Here is a 15,019-nt window from a genome sequence, read left to right on the forward strand (position 1 = left end):
AATTGATGGGAAATGATGTAAATATATCACTAGCCACTTTAAACAATGCTACCTTATATAATGTTACTTACCCTACATTATTCATCTCATATGCATATGTATATACTGTACTCTACATCATCGACTGCATCCTTATGTAATACATGTATCACTAGCCACTTTAACTATGCCACTTTGTTTACACACTCATCTCATATGTATATACTGTACTCGATACCATCTACTGTATGCTGCTCTGTACCATCACTCATTCATATATCCTTATGTACATATTCCTTATCCCCTTACACTGTGTATAAGACAGTAGTTTTGGAATTGTTAGTTAGATTACTTGTTGGTTATCACTGCATTGTCGGAACTAGAAGCACAAGCATTTCGCTACACTCGCATTAACATCTGCTAACCATGTGTATGTGACAAATAAAATTTGATTTGATTTGATCCTGATTGCCAGGGTTATCAGGGACTTGAGGTCCTCCTCCAGTTACTGAGAGGCCAGTACATCCTTGATGGAGCTAGACAACCCCTGGTGGAAAGCGGTGACCAGTGCCTCGGTATTCCACCCACCCTTGGCAGCGAGGGTGTGGAACTCAATGGCGAAGTCAGCCACTGGTCTGGCCCTTTGGCGGAATGAACAGTCGGCTGGCCACTTCTCATCCACCGACTGTGGGGTCAAAGACTCGTCGCAGCTTGGCAGTGAAGGCTAATATGGAGATGCAGGATGGTGGCTGATGTTCCCACACCACCGTTGCCCACACCAGAGCCTTGCCTGAGAGTAGAGAGATTATGTAAGCGATCATGGCCTGACCATTATGGAACAAGGAGGACTGTAGCTCGAACACCAGAGATCCCTGGGTGAGGAACCCCTTGCATCTTCCCGGGTGGCCGTCATACTAATCGGGTGGGATCTTGGGTTCCCTGGAGGAACTACGGCAACACCTGTAGCACTGGATGATGAGACTCGGGCATTGGCTGCTCCTGTGTTGGGGTTAGACTGTGGTTGGAGGGAGTCGGTAAGTGCCCGGAGGGTATCTGATGTCAGGAAGAGTTGTTCCTGCTGCCACCCCAGCAGTGCTCCTCAAGAATGTTGGATTACAACATTGGGTTACAATAATGATCTCTGCTGGGTCCATGTTGTAGGCTGAGGCTTGCTGTGACATGGTGAGGTTTGACCCAGGTGCAGAGAAGAGACCAGACAAAGAATCAGCGGTTAACCGCTCTAGGGTATGTGGGACGCTAGCATCCACCTGGCCAACATCCAGTGAGATTGCAGAGCGCCAAATTCAAATACAGAATTACTCATTATAAAAATTCAGAAAAGATACAACTATTTTACATAGGTTTAAAGATAAACTTCTTGTGAACCACGGTGTCAGATTTAAAAAACGCTATATTTGAGAACATCGCCCTGCAGAAAAATCATTACAAACAGTAACCAGCCAAGTAGAAAGGTTACACAAGTCAGAAATAGAGATAAAATTAATCACTTACCTTTGATGATCTTCATATGGTTGCACTCAGAAGACATTCATTTATTCAATAAACGTTCATTTTGTTCGATAAAGTTTCTCTTTATATCCGAAACCTCCATTTTGTTTGTATGTTTTCTTCAGTAATCCACAGGCTCAAATGGAGTCACAGCAGGCAGACGAAAAATCCAAATTGTATCCGTAAAGTTCATAGAAACATGTCAAACGATGTTTATATTCAATCCTCAGGTTGTTTTTAGCCTAAATAATCGATAATATTTCAACCGGACAATAACGTCGTCAATATAAAAGGTAAACAAGAAAGGCACTCGGTCGCGAGCATGAAGAAGCTCTGTGACACGGCATGGGCCACTCATTCAGACTGCTCTTACTCCATAATTTTTCAGAATACAAGCCTGAAACAATTTCTAAAGACTGTTGACATCTATTGGAAGGCCTAGGAACTGCAATTTGACTCCTAAGTCAATGGATACTCTAAAGGCATTGAATAGAAAACTACAACAAAAAAATCCTACTTCCTGAATGGATTTTTCTCAGGTTTTCGCCTGCCAACTCAGTTCTGTTATACTCACAGACACTATTTAAACAGTGTTGGAAACTTAAGAGTGTTTTCTACCCAAACCCACCAATTATATGCATATCCTAGCTTCTGGGCCTGAGAAGAAGGCAGTTTAATTTGGGCACGCTTTTCATTCAAAATTCCAATTGCTGCCTCCTACCCTAGAGAAGTTAAGGATAAACATAATACTTTACTAGGAAACAGTAATGGAAGGATCACCTTAACACTGGGAAAACAACAAACACTAAGTCTCAAACTCACTCAGGAGACAAAAGCACACAGCACACAATGTAAGCTTCAGCAAAGGACAACAGAAAACACACTTCTTTTAACAGGGAAATCATAATGAGTAAATAGGACACACATGAGTGCTGTTAATGTCTCTAGGACATCTCTGCCGCCCTCTAGTGACAGGTGGGAACATGACAGTTCTGACTTGCCCTTTGTGCTGTTGTCTGTGCCCAATAATGTTTGTACCATGTTTTGTGCTACTACCATGTTGTACTACTGCCATGTTGTGTTGCTACCATGCTGTGTTTTCATGTATTGCTGCCATGCTATGTTGTTGTCTTGGGTCTCTCTTTATGTCTTTATGTTTTGTACTATATTTTTATTTGATTTTTAATCCCAGCCACCGTCCCCGCAGAAGGAATTTTGCCTTCTGGCAGGCTGTCATTGTAAATAAGAATTTGTTCTTAACTGACTTGCCTAGTTAAATAAAATACAATCTATAGGTGGAGAAGCATCTGTAAGGTGAGATTCGTGGAATAAGCCCTAAACATACTATGTAGGTATTATACATTGGCTGCAAATAAGGGTTTGTCATAATCAGCTTTCCTTCAACAGGAAGCTTGAGTGTACATACTAATTAACACTCAATTACAGACTCTCTCTCTGTGTGTGTGTGTGTGTGTGTGTGTGTGTGTGTGTGTGTGTGTGTGTGTGTGTGTGTGTGTGTGTGTGTGTGTGTGTGTGTGTGTGTGTGTGTGTGTGTGTGTGTGTGTGTGTGTGTGTGTGTGTGTTGGAAGGGGCTGGTGAATCAAGGAGAGGGGGATGGAAGAGAGAATTAGTGAACGACAAAAGAGAGGACTTGAAGTGCCCCATAAATTATAGTGTGTGTGTGTGTGTGTGTGTGTGTGTGTGTGTGTGTGTGTGTGTGTGTGTGTGTGTGTGTGTGTGTGTGTGTGTGTGTGTGTGTGTGTGTGTGTGTGTGTGTGTGTGTGTGTTGGAAGGGGCTGGTGAATCAAGGAGAGGAAGAGGATTAGTAAACAGCAAAAGAGAGGTATTGATGTGCACCTTTAAGAGTTGTGTGGAATAAACATATCAGACACTGAAATCATGAGAGGCCAGAGCCATGGAACAACATGGGGTCTCTAGTGACATTAGCCTACATATCCTCTGGCAGAGACAATGTTGATAACACAGAGTATTATAAATGTATTATACATCTTACTTCAACAGCCATTTAGACTAGGTTTGTTGAAGCTTATATAGGAAGGCATCAGATATGGATCTTATGTGACATGTCCCTGATGGAAGCCACTTACTCAAAAAAACTCTGCCCTCTACTGGGGGAGACTCTGGGGGAGACTCTGCCCTCTACTGGGGGAGGCTCTGCCCTCTACTGGGGGAGGCCCTCTACTGGGGGAGACTCTGCCCTCTACTGGGGGAGGCTCTGCCCTCTACTGGGGGAGACTCTGCCCTCTACTGGGGGAGGCTCTGCCCTCTACTGGGGAAGCTCTGCCCTCTAGACTCTGCCCTCTTGGGGGAGGCTGGGGGAGGCTCTGCCCTCTACTGGGGGAGACTCTGCCCTCTACTGGGGGAGGCTCTGCCCTCTACTGGGGGAGACTCTGCTCTCTACTGGGGGAGACTCTGCCCTCTACTGGGGGAGACTCTGCCCTCTACTGCTCTGCCCTCTACTGGGGGAGGCTCTGCCCTCTTCTGGGGGAAACTCTGCCCTCTACTGGGGGAAACTCTGCCCTCTACTGGGGGAAACTCTGCCCTCTACTGGGGGAAACTCTGCTCACTTCTGGGGAAAACTCTGCCCTCTACTGGGGGAAACATGCATGTGCAACAAGACACATTCATACAACAGAAATAAAGTGGACACAGAAAGCTTCAGTTTGTGTTGCTGTATTGTCAGGTACAGATAAGCAGGTAGCTAAAACGCTACCCTCCAAACACTCACCACTCTTGACAGCAGTATACAGTACATGTTAAGCTACAAGTGGTTTGTCTAGTCTAACATAGAGCACATCTCAAATGGCACACTATTCCTTACCCCCTATGTAGTTCATTACTTTTTCAAATCGTAGTGCACTATAAAGAGAATAGACCCAATATAGTGCACTAATAAGTTGACTGTATAGGGAATAGTGTGCCATTTGAGACTTGGATCTAGACTTGGACCTAGATTTAGACCTAGATTTGACATTAATAACCAAGGCACCAGGCATAGCTTCCTGTCTGAGGTCATCCAATAATACTCTTAGTTGGCTTTATGACTTGTGTAGAAAAATACAAAACAAAATCCATCCACAACTGTGTGTGGAGTTAGTGGCTGCTGTGTGGTCTGATGGCCGCAAGGTGGTGTTGTTGGCACAGTTTTAATAAGAAGAGAGGGGAGTGAGATCAGTGTCCAGTCAAAACAGTCACATATTACCCCCTTCCACCTCTCTCTGTCTTTATGCTTTGAAAGTGACCGGTCACTCGCGAGCAAAGTCCATATAAACAAAACCGAATGGAGACAGATCAACGGTTCAACAGTTATTAAGATCAACCGTTATCAGTTCATTTTTCCAAGATTGGCAATCTTCACGTCCAATGTCCTGAATGCTACACCAAATATTTCCGCCGGTCCGGTCCATGCCGTGGCGTTGCTTTAAGTCTTGTCTTGTTCACCAGACTTGTGTCCTGCTATCCTGGTGCATGAGGCTATACTTCTTTGAGAATGTCCAATCTAGTCATAATAGTTGCACGGTCAAAGGCCTGGTCAGTGGAGGTGGGCGTTGAGGTCGTACTTGTCACAGAACTTGTCAGTGAGGGGGATACAGGTGAGGTACTCACACCACTCACACTTGACCTGGTGGACGTAGAACAGGACAGCCAGCCCTGAGAAGAGACCCAGGAACACCAACAGGAACACACAGATCTGGACACGCTTACGGTACATGTCCGAACGGCCAAAACTGGAAATAATAAGAATAGATCATATAATCAGATAGTGACGATGATTTGCCAATGTGTAGTAATAATAATAATAATAATAATAATAAATGCCATTTAGCAGACGCTTTTATCCAAAGCGACTTACAGTCATGTGTGCATACATTCTACGTATGGGTGGTCCCGGGGATCGAACCCACTACCCTGGCGTTAATAAAATCCCCATAATTACTCCAAGCAACTTCAACCCAACAACTGAGTCATGTATATGTCAAAGTGTTTACATCCAAACAAACTAAACATTTCACGAAATCAACAAACTTCTCACCTGATGTATGGCAGGAAGGCGAAGGAGAGGAAGAGTCCAGAGATGAATCCGGAGATGTGGGCGAAGTTGTCTATCCAGGGCAGCAGGCCAAAGGAGAACAGGAACAGGACGACACACAGCAGCTTGGTGAAAGCCCTCCAAGGACACTCCAGGATCTGCCAGCTCTGGAACAGCTCAACAAACAGACAGGCCAGAATACCAAACTGAGAGCCCGCTGGACCAACCTGGGGAGGAAGGGAGAGCGGGAGTATATTTTACCTCAGCTCTGTAGGGTAGGTATCTACGGTACAGTGTCTCTACAGTATTTACCTCAGCTCTGTAGGGTAGGTATCTACGGTACAGTGTCTCTACAGTATTTACCTCAGCTCTGTAGGGGAGGTATCATGGTACAGTGTCTCTACAGTATTTACCTCAGCTCTGTAGGGGAGGTATCATGGTACAGTGTCTCTACAGTATTTACCTCAGCTCTGTAGGGGAGGTATCATGGTACAGTGTATCTACAGTATTTACCTCAGCTCTGTAGGGGAGGTAGCTCTGTAGGGTAGGTATCTACGGTACAGTGTCTCTACAGTATTTACCTCAGCTCTGTAGGGTAGGTATCTACGGTACAGTGTCTCTACAGTATTTACCTCAGCTCTGTAGGGTAGGTAGGTAGTGTCTCTGTATTTACCTCAGCTCTGGGGAGGTAGGTATCTACGGTACAGTGTCTCTACAGTATTTACCTCAGCTCTGTAGGGGAGGTATCATGGTACAGTGTCTCTACAGTATTTACCTCAGTACAGTGTCTCTACAGTATTTACCTCAGCTCTGTAGGGGAGGTATCATGGTACAGTGTATCTACAGTATTTACCTCAGCTCTGTAGGGGAGGTATCATGGTACAGTGTCTCTACAGTATTTACCTCAGCTCTGTAGGGTGTCTCTACAGGTATCTGTGGGGAGGTACAGTGTATCTACAGTATTTACCTCAGCTCTGTAGGGGAGGTAGCTCTGTAGGGTAGGTATCTACGGTACAGTGTCTCTACAGTATTTACCTCAGCTCTGTAGGGGAGGTATCATGGTACAGTGTATCTACAGTATTTACCTCAGCTCTGTAGGGGAGGTATCTACGGTACAGTGTCTCTACAGTATTTACCTCAGCTCTGTAGGGGAGGAAGATGGCACTGGCCAGGTTTCCAGTGATTCCAGAGACAATGTAGATGATAGAGATCCTCAGCCAGCCAGCCAGCTTCTCTAAGTCCCTCAGGATGGTCATCTGGAACAGCACAGACACCAGGCAGTGCAGGATCCTACACACACACACACACACACACACACACACACACACACACACACACACACACACACACACACACACACACACACACACACACACACACACACACACACACACACACACACACACACACACACACACACACACACACACACACACACACACACACACACACACACACACACACACACACACACATTATACATTATTAATGCGGGAGAAACCCTGAAAAAGACACAACACCATGACGGATGATTCTGGGGGAGTTCCAGTCTCACCCAGCATGGAGGAATAGAGAGAGCCAGAGTCTGTAGAACTGGTCTGGGATCTCAGGGTTGAGGAAAGGCAGCAAGCCACACACATCATCCAGACAGGCCACCTGGGAGCAGAGAGTAGCCTCTTCGTGGAAGTAGCCCTTCATAAAGTCACAGTACTCTCTGGACGTGATCTCACACCTGAACACATAACACATTACATTATTGCAACCCACACATAACCTTCTTACAACATTAACAAACAATAGCAGCCTGCACACACAACACACAGGATTACATCACAGCATCATCGCAACGACAATAGCTGCAGAGACAGAACAAACATAGTCCTTACCTCCCTTTGGTCCCGATGCAGCAGGGCCGTCCTGCGATGGCACAGTCTATGTGGGGGAGGTTAGTGTGGTTGCCTGGGTTGTACCTGGTACACACTGGCCACTTGGTGATGTCATCAGGCCACTCGTGAGGCGATACAGAGGCTGGCTCCAGGCAGATCCTGGAAGGAGAGGAACAGAGGAAAGAATGTTAGAGGAATAAAGGGAAGAGGAGATATAGAAGAAGAGAGGGACAGAGAGAAGCAGTCTATTACCTGGGGTCCTGGTGGCAGACTGAGCCGTGCTGACGGACCTTCCCCTTCAGGAGAGGAGCACTGGGGTGATGAGGCCACTTCACCCACACTGCTAGAGTAGACTGGAGAGAGAGAACAGGGGAGAGAGAAAGAGAGAGATGGAGAAACAGAGAGAGAGATGTATAGAGATTGAAAGAACAAGAGAGAGAGAGACAGACAGACAGAAACAACAGAGAGAGAGAGAGAGAGAGAGAGAGAGAGAGAGAGAGAGAGAGAGAGAGAGAGAGAGAGAGAGAGAGAGAGAGAGAGAGAGAGAGAGAGAGAGAGAGAGAGAGAGAGAGAGATATCAGATCTCGTAGGACGTTAACCAGTACAAGACTCTAACATTAGTCTAACATTAGTCTAACACCAGGGTGACTCACAGAGCACTCCTCCTGTGAAGTCTGGAGACAGCCGGAGCGGTCGTTCCTCACACAGCAGGCTGAGTCCCTCTCTCTTCTTCTCTTCTCCTGGATCAGGTCATGGACCTGCTGGTCCTGACGCATGCAGGGGGAGAACTTAGCCCCCAGGTGGATCAGCACCTCCTGCAGGCCAGGGGGAGGATGTGCAGTCAGAACACAGACAAGGTCTCATACTGTCGCTGACATTGAGGTTTAAATGATCAAATGAAGTCCATTCGCCTAAAAAAAAGCTACACTTACCGAATTTGGTCCCACCCAAAAGTTTTCTTGTTGCACAAACTTGACATTTTCATGAACACCTTTATTTCTCAATACCTAAACAGAGAGAGAGGGAAAATACCAAAGGGTTTACAAAGTCAAATACACAGACATACCGGATTCAAAGGATCGCTCATCACACAAGGCACAAGCTTCATAGCAATGACGATACACCCGCCACTGTAACTTGTAGAACCCAAACTACAGTATAAAACAATCGGTGTACTGACCGAGTCGACAGTCTCGTGCTGGGAGAAGCCAACAGGGGCAATGCCGTACAGACTCACAGTCAACATGGTGATCAACAGGTGGACAAACATGATCCAGTAGGTGAAGAAAGGCCTGCAGAGACACACAATATGAATAAGGTATCCCAGACAGTATACCAGCTTGCCTCCTCTGGTAGAAACAGTACCCCACTATGTCAGTGTGGGCTTCCCACTGAAAACAGCTGCAGCGACTGGGAGAACAGTTTGTAGTGTACACCTGCGTGCACCATTTTTCCCCACATGGAGCGCCGGGGACTCGGGAGTGAGTCACACAGTCCTGCTGTATCTAGAGGCCAGGTCAGCCAGAAGGAAAGGTGCTTTCATGTGAGTCATAGTACAGTAACGTTTGGGAACCACTGGTCTACACTATCCTGTGATGTCTCATGCTGTATCTTATCTGGGGCCAACTCAGACACAGCTGCTACCTCTGCTACGGCTGTGACTGGGCTCTTCTCCTGTAAATCGTAACATGTTAGACAAGTGACCATGTTACATGTAAAGTGCAACTATGTGACATTCCAGAGTTGAAGTCAATTGCACAGCCATGTAGCACATTTTGAATTTGAAATATAAATTGAAGAATCTGAAAATCCTCTAAGACAATAAAGTGTACCTGTGGTCATCCATGTCCTCTATCTGCCGCTGGACGAAGCTGTCGATGCGTTTGCGGTAGGTTCTGTTGGTGAGCCGTCCCACCATGCCGAGGCCGTAGGGCCTCTTCTCCCTGGCGAAGAGCTTCTTGACAGGCACTGTGATCCGCTGGCCCCGTCGCTGACCACTCACACTCACCACCTCCTGCTGCAGACGCACCTTGGGATGGACCAGAGACGGCCCAGGTTCTTTACCCTTACGCCAGCCTCTTTCTAGGGGTCTGTTGATCAATTGAGAGGTGGAGGGAGGAGGAGAGAGGGAGAGAGAGAGAGAAATAGAAAGAGAGAGAGAGAGACAGACAGAGAGAGAATGAGAAAGATATGGTAGCAAAGGAGAGAGAAAGGGTCAGAAGAGGGTGTGTGTTAGGTGAAAACAGGCTACAGTAGCAGCAACAACTTGTTTGTGTCTGTCTGTGTGTCTCTGTGTGTGTCTGTGTGTATGTCTGTCTGTGTGTGTGTGTTAAACTCACATCATTAGGTGACTCCTCTCCAGTTCGTTCTTGTCCAGGGCGCCACCTGTGAGGTCACTCTCACCTGCAGCTGTGTTAGACTCCTCCTCTTTAATGGCGGCCTCAGACGGAGAGTCAAACACATCGTCTGCATAGGTAGACAGCTCCTCATCTCCTCTCCTCAAACCATCCTGCATGGAGGAGAGGAGGAGGAGGAGGAAACGAGAGGAGAGGAGAAGATAGGAGGAGGAGGAGGAGCAGGAGAAGGAGGAGGAAACGAGAGGAGAATAGAAGAAGGGGGAGGGGGAGGAGGAGGAGGAGGAAACGAGTGGAGAGGAGAAGAAGGAGGAGAAGGAAATGAGAGGAGAGGAGAAGAAGGAGGAGGAGGAGGAAATGAGGAGAGGAGAAGAAGGAGGAGGAGGAGGAAACGAGTGGAGAGGAGAAGAAGGAGGAGAAGGAAATGAGAGGAGAGGAGAAGAAGGAGGAGGAGGAGGAAACGAGTGGAGAGGAGAAGAAGGAGGAGGAGGAGGAGGAGGAGGAAATGAGAGGAGAGGAGAGGAGAAGAAGGAGGAGGAGGAAACGAGAGGAGGAGGAGAAGAAGAAGGAGAAGGAAACGAGTGGAGCAGAGAAGAAGGAGGAGGAGAAAAAGGGTGAAAGGGTGTATGTGGTATCTGTACATGAATGTGTGATGGGACAGGTGTGTGTATGTTACTCACCCTGGCAAAGAAGGAGGTGTCCAGCTCATCAGGGAAATCCACTGTGTCGTCCTCCAGGAAACTCATTGGCATGAAGCTCCGCTTGCGACAGCGCTGGTCCCTCTCCCAAACCGTACGGCCCTGACACACACCATCATCACCGTCAATGTTATACCCTCTGTTATACATTTATTGCATGATAATATATTACTGTTGTGTGTGACAGGAAGACCATGACGGGTCAATTCCATTTAAATTCCGTCAGTAGGAAGTAAATTACATTTAAAATAGAAATGGAATTGACCCCAACCCGAAATCAAGAACATACCAAGTAAACAAAGGGTAGACAGTGTCCCCAGACAAAACGACACAAATGATTGTCCTCTCTGGCTTCTGACAACCAGCTGTGAACAGTGGCCATGATGATTATGATGCTTTGACCTCAGGAGGCGGGATTAGCCCTGTATCATTCAATGTTCCAGTTCCAGAACACACAACACTCTACTGGATAACACACCAGACACACAGCTGAGCCTTCTGACTGGAGGACAGGACTGACAGCAGTGTTATCCTACTGCCATCTGTTAATGGGGTTCGGGACATGGACCAGCCCCCCTCCCCCCCAACGCTGCCTGACACCACAGGACATGGAGATCTATCTGTACACCCCACCACCCTGCCTGACACCACAGGACATGGAGATCTATCTATCTGTACCCCCCACCACCCTGCCTGACACCACAGGACATGGAGATCTATCTATCTGTACCCCCCACCACCCTGCCTGACACCACAGGACATGGAGATCTATCTGTACCCCCACCACCCTGCCTGACACCACAGGACATGGAGATCTATCTGTACCCCCCACCACCCTGCCTGACACCACAGGACATGGAGATCTATCTGTACCCCCCACCACCCTGCCTGACACCACAGGACATGGAGATCTATCTATCTGTACCCCCACCATCCTGCCTGACACCACAGGACATGGAGATCTATCTATCTGTACCCCCATCACCCTGCCTGACACCACAGGACATGGAGATCTATCTATCTGTACCCCCCACCACCCTGCCTGACACCACAGGACATGGAGATCTATCTGTACCCCCCACCACCCTGCCTGACACCACAGGACATGGAGATCTATCTGTACCCCCACCACCCTGCCTGACACCACAGGACATGGCGATCTATCTGTACCCCCCACCACCCTGCCTGACACCACAGGACATGGAGATCTATCTATCTGTACCCCCCACCACCCTGCCTGACACCACAGGACATGGAGATCTATCTATCTGTACCCCCCATCACCCTGCCTGACACCACAGGACATGGAGATCTATCTATCTGTACCCCCCATCACCCTGCCTGACACCACAGGACATGGAGATCTATCTATCTGTACCCCCCATCACCCTGCTAGTGGAGTTAAAGCAGTGTTCATTGACCAGGGTCATATCTGACAGACAGCTTCACCAAGTGGCGTTAAAGCAGTGTTCATTGACCAGGGTCATATCTGACAGACAGCTTCACCAAGTGGCGTTAAAGCAGTGTTCAGTAACCAGGGTCATATCTGACAGACAGCTTCACCCAGTGGAGTTAAAGCAGTGTTCAGTAACTAGGGTCATATCTGACAGACAGCTTCACCCAGTGGAGTTAAAGCAGTGTTCAGTAACTAGGGTCATATCTGACAGACAGCTTCACCCAGTGGAGTTAAAGCAGTGTTCAGTAACTAGGGTCATATCTGACAGACAGCTTCACCCAGTGGAGTTAAAGCAGTGTTCAGTAACTAGGGTCATATCTGACAGACAGCTTCGCCCAGTGGAGTTAAAGCAGTGTTCAGTAACTAGGGTCATATCTGACAGACAGCTTCACCCAGTGGAGTTAAAGCAGTGTTCAGTAACTAGGGTCATATCTGACAGACAGCTTCACCCAGTGGAGTTAAAGCAGTGTTCAGTAACCAGGGTCATATCTGACAGACAGCTTCACCCAGTGGAGTTAAAGCAGTGTTCAGTAACCAGGGTCATATCTGACAGACAGCTTTACCCAGTGGAGTTAAAGCAGTGTTCAGTAACCAGGGTCATATCTGACAGAAATTTCCCAGTGGTGATTTAGTTAGATCAAAGCAGTGTCTGGAAGTCTTATACTGTATCTGCTGAAGTATCAGGGATGATTCATCAATAGTAAGAATCATGCAGGGAACACATGAACGCATCTGTTCCCTGAACACACACACACACACACACACACACACACACACACACACACACACACACACACACACACACACACACACACACACACACACACACACACACACACACACACACACACACACACACACACACACACACACACACACACACACACACACACACACACACACACTCTCTGATTCTTGCCTCTGACACACTGTCTGTGCGACACACACCTTGACCAGCGCGGCGGTGGCCTTGAAGCTCATGACAGCGACAGACTCTCGTTTGCGTCTCCGTGGTAACCTGTTGAGTGCAGAGCGCGAGCTGGAGAAGGAGCAGAGAGAGGTGGCACCAGGGGTGAAGGGAGTCTGTGGTACGCTGTAACCATCTACCTCCTCCACCAGGCGAAATGCACGGCCACGCGCCAGGGGGTCCACAATCTACACACACACACACACGCGCGCACACACACACGCACACACACACGCACACACGCACATGCACACGCACATGCACACACACAAAGACAGAGGCAGACACTGTAATGTCCGATACTGTAGTAAACAGCACGGAGGCAAGTATATTATTTGATGTTATTTAGTGGTGAACTCACATGCTAAGTGGCTACATGACAGGTCAGGTTCACAGGCATAACAATACGCAGGTTACCATAGTGATGGACCTATAATAGTTACTCCATGTATTAATACGCATCACATAGGAAAAATATTACCCGAAATAAGCAAAATATACATTCTGATATCTCTATTGAATTGTATTGAATAATGTCATTATTCCAAAGGGAGGGATAGGATTGATATTAGTAAAGTACACTACACATCACAACACCACACGACACATGCAGAGATGTATGGCAAGCTCCTAACATCCTAAACAGTAAGAGTTAGAGGAAGAAAGCCAGTCTGTCTGTGGGTGGCGCTGCCCTACCCTCTGCATGCCATAGGGGTGGTGGTGTGGGCGGAGGTAGAGGGGTGGTGGGGTCTCAGTGCTGGTCAGAGACAGGTTGTCCTGGTTGGACAGCTCCATCTCCCTCATCACCTGGGCCTTGAGACGGCCGTAGCGCAGGTTGCAGTGCTGCAGGCTCTTCCTCCGCCATCGCTGGGTGCTGTCGTTTTCCTTACTGACCCCGAACCAGGCTGCCGTACCCCTGAGGGGACAGAGACAGAGGTTAGAGCAAGGCGAATCTCCATTCAGGGATGTTCTTGGTTACTGATAGTTGGTTGTAACAGTTTAAATAGAGTTAAAAGAGACAGTATTTGGGTTGAGTGTGGGCTCGTCTTTGCAGAGAGTGTACAGAAAAGGCAGAAACAGATTACAATAGCAACCCAGGCACGGCAGTGGGTTTCTCGTTTATTTGTGTACGGAACGAGGCCATTTGGAGTACCATGTGAGTGTGTGTTCCCCCACTCCCCAGCCCCACAGTTTCAAACCCTAACCCAGTGTAAAGCCGGAGACATTTGGAGGGACTGACCGGGCCAGAGCATTAGTGTTGTGCATCACCACTCAGTCAAACAATGACAAGAGTACAGCAGGATTACAACAGTTCTACTCACACAGACAGGAAGTCAACTGCAGTTGACAAATATGTGCCTCGACATGCCACTCACACAAAACCATGCTCAGACTCACACATTAAAACCCTAATGGATACACACGAGCACGTTCACACACTCATAAAACCCAGTGACAAACAGTGCAAGCCCTCGTTCTTCTTTTAGTGCATAGTGAATGAGCTGATGTTCTCTGTTAGTCCTGGGCAGACAGCCAGCCCCCTGGTGGACCTCTGGGTTTGTAGGAGCGTCCCATAGTGGATGGGGAAAGTGTTCTGTGAAGAAGCAGGATGTGGGTTGGGGAGTAGCAGACACTCAGTAATAAAACAGTCTCCATCATTAGAGAGAAACCAGCCAGCTGGGGAAGCCTTTTAAGGCTGCGCACCGCCAGGGGAGAGAGGGAGGGAAGTGCCACACTGATTCTTGTCCTCCCGGGAGGCAGGAATGTTTTAAGAGGGGTCACAAGTTTGGGTTGGGAGGGTTTAGGAGGGTTGGGGGGGTAGATTGAGTGTTGGTGATTCACAAAGAGAGGCTCTCAGGGTAGCAGGATTATTATAAACACCACAGAAGAAGAAAACAGAGTGACACATCCATTTTTACTGAAACAGACTGTGTGAGATAAGGTTCTGGGAAGACTCATACCCTCTGTAGAAGGTTGTTTCTAGGAAAATAAACACCTTGACTCATTAGGCTACAAACCTAGTGTGTGTGTGTGTGTGTGTGTGTGTGTGTGTGTGTGTGTGTGTGTGTGTGTGTGTGTGTGTGTGTGTGTGTGTGTGTGTGTGTGTGTGTGTGTGTGT

At 47.6% G+C, this 15,019-nt stretch overlaps 1 protein-coding gene across 2 annotated transcripts in view; it reads right to left on the bottom strand.

Annotated features, from left to right (window-relative positions):
• Positions 1-4,137: 4,137 nt before the first annotated feature.
• LOC124038547 (inactive rhomboid protein 1-like) overlaps positions 4,138-15,019 on the bottom strand; it is an 87,390-nt gene continuing 76,508 nt past the window's right edge. Inside the window, exons 4-17 of one of the 2 annotated variants that reach the window (XM_046354563.1) lie at positions 13,597-13,816; positions 12,882-13,088; positions 10,460-10,579; positions 9,765-9,934; positions 9,258-9,515; positions 8,606-8,717; positions 8,358-8,432; positions 8,079-8,240; positions 7,678-7,778; positions 7,426-7,584; positions 7,095-7,271; positions 6,676-6,829; positions 5,543-5,766; positions 4,138-5,237 (exon numbers count right to left, since the gene is read on the bottom strand). In XM_046354563.1, the coding sequence (XP_046210519.1) occupies positions 5,042-5,237; positions 5,543-5,766; positions 6,676-6,829; positions 7,095-7,271; positions 7,426-7,584; positions 7,678-7,778; positions 8,079-8,240; positions 8,358-8,432; positions 8,606-8,717; positions 9,258-9,515; positions 9,765-9,934; positions 10,460-10,579; positions 12,882-13,088; positions 13,597-13,816 (2,335 nt within the window). In that variant the 3' untranslated portion in view covers positions 4,138-5,041. The remainder of the gene's footprint in view (positions 5,238-5,542; positions 5,767-6,675; positions 6,830-7,094; positions 7,272-7,425; positions 7,585-7,677; positions 7,779-8,078; positions 8,241-8,357; positions 8,433-8,605; positions 8,718-9,257; positions 9,516-9,764; positions 9,935-10,459; positions 10,580-12,881; positions 13,089-13,596; positions 13,817-15,019) is intronic. The other variant, XM_046354564.1, reaches the window with a different exon arrangement.

The sequence above is a fragment of the Oncorhynchus gorbuscha genome, linkage group LG06 (assembly GCF_021184085.1).
Source record: "Oncorhynchus gorbuscha isolate QuinsamMale2020 ecotype Even-year linkage group LG06, OgorEven_v1.0, whole genome shotgun sequence".
Lineage (NCBI taxonomy): Eukaryota > Metazoa > Chordata > Actinopteri > Salmoniformes > Salmonidae > Oncorhynchus > Oncorhynchus gorbuscha.